Below are 6,000 nucleotides of genomic sequence, written 5' to 3'. Positions count from 1 at the left end.
ACATGCAGGCAATACACTCATACACATAAAACAAAAATAATTATTTTTTTAAAAATAGGAACAGTTCAGGTTGAAGAATAGGCATTTGGGAACCAGGGAGATAATCTTGGGGCTGGAATCATGCAGCCCATGCACTTAGTACAAGGGAGCTACAGGCCTGGGCGGGTCTGTCCAGAGCATGACATGTGTAGAAACAGGTGTTTGGAGGCTGTGATGTCTCATGGCCCTCTATTCTGCCTTTTCTTGAGATGTGAAGAAATGTCTGTCCACTCTAGACAGGGCACAGATGACAGATCAATGAAAACAATTCCACCCAAGTTCAGCTTAGTAAACCAATGAATTCATTAGGTCACTTGCAGGTGCATGGGTGACTCACAGGCAGCTGCATCATGGAACAGCCCACCCCAGCATGGTGACCACTCAGGAAAGCTGCATCCCTCTAGTTCCTTGCACCACTTGCAGTCAGCACCACTGGCATCTCTTCTCCCCAGCCACTGCTACTGCTTTTAAAGGCACCGTGATACTCTCCTAACTTTAAGTCTTATAAGCTTCCCTCCTGCTTCCAGGAGGGAAAGTTTTAGTTTGGGGGAAACAGCTATATAATGCCCTTCACAGACAGAAGGGTCCCAGGAAACCCATGGGCAGGTGTGCACTGGCTGCCATCTCCAGCTGTGTGATAAGGAAGGGATGGAGGTTTGGCAGAGGTTGTACATGAGATGAAGAATAACCAGCTGCTGGGCTTCCTGAGACTTACTGACACAGGCTTAAGAACATCTCCAAAAGCTGGCACAAGGCAACTGGAGAACCCCCACTCCGGAGTCTTACAAGGCTGAACCACCCAGGGTGCAGCCTAGGGACCACGATGGTGCACCCTGGTGGCCTCAGTAGAGATAAGAACCTGGGGTACCCTCTACCACTCAGACTGGGCTCTCCACTTTTCCTGTACCTTCCTTTAACCAGACCATTCAGATCATACCAGGGCCAGAAGGGGCTCAGTTGACTAGGTCAGTGACAAGTTGATTAAACAGAGGCAGAAAGCTGGCCTTGCTGCCTTGGTCTACAGAAGAGGAAGGGATCCAGTGGCTGGAAGATGGGAAGGATGGGGATTTGTCATGTGAGACCTACTGTAGGTGGGTTGGGAGGCCCTGGAACCATGACACCAAGCCCCAACCCTTGCTGCACAGATCTCACCTGGATCACACATTCCTCACCTCCCCTGTCACATGTGCCCCAAGCACAGACACACCCAGCACCCCAGCCTCAGCAAACTAGATGTAGTCTAGTTATGGACTAGTGGCCCTGAGGGAAGGGGGGGGGCGGTCCCAGGAGTCAGCAGCACTTGGCAGGGTACCACCTGGGGCCTCTCCAGCTCTTGGGGCGGGGAGGCTTTTCCAGCAATGAAGAACAGGGAACTTTGAGGTCTCCAATCCTTAGGGACCTGTCCATAGGCTGTACCCTCACCTTCACAGTCTTGTCCCTTCCCAGTTAACACCCACCTTAGAGGATACTCATCAAGTCTTCCACATGCTAGAAGTGGCTCTGGGCAGTCACTCCTAATACTTAAGAGTCTCGTTGTTCCATATACTACCTGGTTGTGCTTGTGCCCAGGGTACCTCAGAGGGCCCTGGCCCGTGGCCTGTCTCACCTGGTACCCTATGCCTCCTGCAGGTTCCCTGGGAGATGGCCTGTCACCTTGTCTGGTAGAGTGGTGCCTCCTTTTCTAGTCTTACATCTGGCTTTTCTCTGTATCCCACAAGTTCCTCTTGCCTCAACCACCTTGGTCACCCCCAGGAGCCCTTTCCTGCCTCTTAGGGAGCCCAGTTACATTCTTTCCTGATCCTGGTCTCATTCCTGGGTGTCAGGAGTTCCTGAACATTTCTGGTGCAAGGAGCCAGGGGGATGTTAGCAGGTAGCCACTGTTAGCATCTATAGCCTCCTAAGGTCCAGTCCTGGGTACCTGCATCCAGAGACCCTTACTTAAAAGTGAGGCTGATGATGAGCCTGTCCAGGGGATCTGAATGCTCTGACTTTAAGTGGGGGGACCCAGGGATATCTCCTTGGGCAGTTCCCACCTCAAGCTTTCAGGTTAGCAATGGGAAATTTATTGTCAAATACACTCAGGCTGGCCACACTGCCAAGTCCAAGCCAAGCCTCTCACCAAGCACAGGTGCCAGGTGTCTGTCATCAGGGTCACTGTCATCTGGACAACAGGCCATAAAAGGAGCAGAGAAGCTTATGAAGAAAGTGAGGAATCCACAATTCTTTGGCCACACTTTGTAGTCCTCAGAGGCCCACAAAGACCTTCCACAGGTCTTGGCCAAGGCTGGAGTAAGATGGCAGTCTTTTGTGACCAAGTCACAAGCATGGGTAGAGTGACCAGAGGCTGATACGCTGGTCCTTGGATCCTGCAGCCAGCAGGCCATCAGCAGCAAAGGCCACACAGTGCACAGAAGAGCTGTGGAAGGTCAGAACGGCCAGTGGCTTCATTGTCCGCCAGTGAAATATACGGATGCGATGGTCCCAGCCTGCTGTGGCTAGGATCTTGCGGTCTGGTCTGATGGCCACCTCAGCAATTCCAGGATTGGTGAGTTCATGAGTGCTGTACATCTGCAAGGCAGGGGGCACAAGGAGAAGAGTTAGGCAGAATTGGGTCTACTGAGGTCCTTGGCCACAGTACCCCCATCAACCTCCTCACCCTGCAGCTGGAACCACCTGTGACAGCCACACACTCATGTCCAATTGGCTTTCTCCCCAATCCGTTGGGTACAGCAGAGATTTCAGCCTCCCCTAAGAATGTGCGAGGCCCTGCTGCACCCCTCCCCTGAGCCTGCTCTGACAACTCCAGCCTTCACTAGCAGGTGGCCCTCAGACCAGCAGACAGGAAACCCCAGGCTGTAGGAAGAGCCTAGGTCCTAAGATTTCAACCAGAGGATGGACTGTACTGGAACACCCAGAGAAAGGCAATGTTTCTGTTTTGACAACCTCATAAAGTCACTGTTTCTCCTGGAAGACCCTCCACCACCACAAAGCTACAGAGAACGAGAAACACAAACTTGGTCTACAGCAACACTAGTGAGATCTTGAAATCTGGGAGGGCTTGGAGATCTGCCAAGGGTGGAAACTGGCAGAGAGGACGAGGTACTGTGGCTTCGATGGGTCCCTCAAGTTCAGTCAGAAACTTAATTCTCAAGTTAATCCGTTGATAGTATTTCTTAATTAGGGTTATATGAGGTCATGAGGGTGGGGCCCCTATGCCTCAGTACCTCCTAGTAGGACCACATCACCTCTTACTGGCAAAGTCCCATTTCTACAGAGGTAACACAGGAAAGAGGAAAGAAGTAGGAAAAATAAATAGCAGGAGATCTTGAATTAATGTGGAGGAAAGAAAGGTTTAAAAATGAGGGTCTGGAGAGATGGCTCAGTAGGTAAGAACACTGGCTGCTCCTGTAGAGGTCCTCGGTTTAGTTCCCAGCACCTAAGTAGCAGCTCACAAACAACCGTCTGCCACTCCAGTTCCAGGAGATCTGACACCTTCTTCTGGTGCCAGCCATGCACATGGTGCACATACATACATGCAGGAAAACACTCAAAAACTAAAATGCAACAGGGTGTGCTAGCCCTGAAATGTAGATATCAACGTAGAGCTATCCATCTAGGTCACAGCCCTTGTTGCCTGTATTAAAAAATAAGCAAACTGAGAGGAAAACAGAATTAAAATGGTCCAGCAAGAACACAGGAGAGTAAGAGCAGAGGCAGGATTCACTGATTTAGAAAAGCAATTTTAACTTCTTGAAATTGAAGTTTTATGATCTAAGTCCAAAGAAACGCTGTGCAATCAGTCAGTAGTAAGATATGCTCTAGTCAAATTATTAGGCTTAACAATGAATAAAAACCTTCTGACAGCCAGGCAAAAAAGATCACATGGAAGATGAGGGATCAGTAGAGGCTGTTTGTAGAAGGTTCCAGAGCTCCATCTTTGCCAGCACACAGTAGAGTGATACTCATACAGGCAGAAAGAGGAGTGTGGCTCAAGAATTTTATATCCAGCCAAACTGTCACTCAACTGTGAAAACAGAAGACAGACGTTTTTGAACATGTAAGAACTGAATGAGTATTGCTCCCAAAGCCCTTGTGGAAGAGCGAGAAGATTAACTCCAGTCTTGTGGGAGATAGCTGGAGAACGAGAGTAAATGGTCTGGCAGACAGCACTGAATCTACTTACCTACAGGATTAGGCCTAAAACATGGGGATTATGGCTAAAGAACCGGTTATGTAACTAACAGAAACATGGGCGGGTGACGGGAAAGACGGATGTGGGCTAAGTGCACTTGACTTGCTCATGGCTTCTCATGTGGGGTCAAAGACACAAGAGTCAGTCTTGTGTCTGAGAGATGATCTGACCTCTCACCGCAAATAATGGCAAATTTCCTTCTCTTCTCCTACCTGAAAGGAGGTGCCTTAGTTTCCTGGTATTTGCCCTAAATACAGTTCACACTGAAGAGTTGTGGCTGTGTTCAGCAAATAAGTAGGCTCATCCTTCATAAAGCAAGGACAGGAAGGTGGCTATAACAGAGTACCTGGTGCCTGACTAGTCAGCTTACTGGAGGCAACCATGAAGGTGAACAAAACACGCAAGGTAACTAATGACAGGTCCTGGCTGGAAGGTAGAGGAGGGACACTGGCATTCTCTGCTTGAGGACAAAATCCAGCCAAGAAATAGTAGCCATGTTAAACAGGTCAAAATATGGGGCAGCTAGAGAGCCAAGATTATGAGGATAAGGTGGTGGAATGGAGGGAGCTAGGATGTTTGGGGGTGCCTGAGGAGTAGATGTGGGTTCCCCAGGAGTCCTGGATTAAGGGGTAGGCTGTGTATGCTCACAGCAGGTGACAGGTTTACCAGAGAGTGACTGTGGTGCTGGCACAGCTAAATGGAAGAGGTACTCAAGGTCAACAGTGAGAACCAAAGACTGCACAAGCCACCAGAAGGGTCTCTGGTCTCAGGAATAATGACCCTACCTCAGAGCCAGGCCTGCCCTAGACATACTAACAAAGCGAGAAGCCAGGCTCTGGCAAGGTCTATAGGGGACAGGGGCTTGGGAGTTTAATTCTACCACAATTAAGGCACCTGGGAATGACTTCCATAAACGTGCCCTGACATAGCAAGAAGGCAAGCCCACACAAATTCAAAAAGAACAGCCAACAACTAAATCCAGTGCTAGAAAACAGGCAGATGCCCTTCAGGACAAAATGATAGAATTCAGGGTCTCCATTATGCATCATTTACAATGTCCAGCACACAAAAGAAAATTACTAGACACACAAAATAATGTAGAAAACAAAAAAACTTTTAAAAAAAGCGCCTGGCATGGTGGCACATGCCTTTAATCCCAGCACTCAGGAAGCAAAGGCAGGTGGATCTCTGTGAGTTCAAGGCCTGCCTGGTCTATATAGTGAGTTCCAGGCCAGCTGGGGCTACAGGGAGACCCTGTCTCAAAAAGACCAAAAAAAAAAAAAAAAAAGGAAGGAGAAATAAATACATAAATACCTTCTCTGTATAAACAGAGACTAAGCAGTTGGGGTTTTTTGTCTGCAGAACTGTACTGTAAGAGGTGTTCAAGGATCATCTTCTGGCTATAGGGGCATGACTTGGATCTACAGGAAGAACACCAGCAGTGATGACTGGTAGTAAATATAAATACTGTGTTTGGGGGGCTGGAAAGATGGCTCAGAGGTTAAGAATGCTGGCTGCTCTTCCAGAGGACCCAAGTTTGGTTCCCAGCACCCACATGGAAGCTCACAACCTCCTATAACTCTAGCTCCAGGGGATCCAACGCCCTCTTCTGGCTTCTGGCACCCACATACACAGTATACATACACACAGACACATATATTCACATAAATAAAAAGAAATCTTTTGGGGCTAGGTGTGGTGGTGTATGCCTTTAATCCCAGCACTTGGGAGACAGAGGCAGACTGATCTCCTTGAGTTTGAGGCCAGCC

At 48.8% G+C, this 6,000-nt stretch overlaps 1 protein-coding gene across 5 annotated transcripts in view; it reads right to left on the bottom strand.

The window, feature by feature from the left end:
• Positions 1–2,079: 2,079 nt before the first annotated feature.
• Gnb1l (G protein subunit beta 1 like) overlaps positions 2,080–6,000 on the bottom strand; it is a 70,754-nt gene continuing 66,833 nt past the window's right edge. For all 5 annotated transcript variants that reach the window (XM_029568279.1, XM_029568280.1, XM_029568282.1 and 2 more), the window contains one exon: positions 2,080–2,607. In XM_029568279.1, the coding sequence (XP_029424139.1) occupies positions 2,356–2,607 (252 nt within the window). In that variant the 3' untranslated portion in view covers positions 2,080–2,355. The remainder of the gene's footprint in view (positions 2,608–6,000) is intronic.

Source organism: Nannospalax galili, unplaced genomic scaffold (assembly GCF_000622305.1).
Source record: "Nannospalax galili isolate Female #2095 unplaced genomic scaffold, S.galili_v1.0 scaffold820, whole genome shotgun sequence".
In the NCBI taxonomy this organism is placed as follows: Eukaryota; Metazoa; Chordata; class Mammalia; order Rodentia; family Spalacidae; genus Nannospalax; species Nannospalax galili.
The sequence above is the reverse complement of the archived record's forward strand: the minus strand, read 5'-3'. Positions and strand labels throughout refer to the sequence as shown.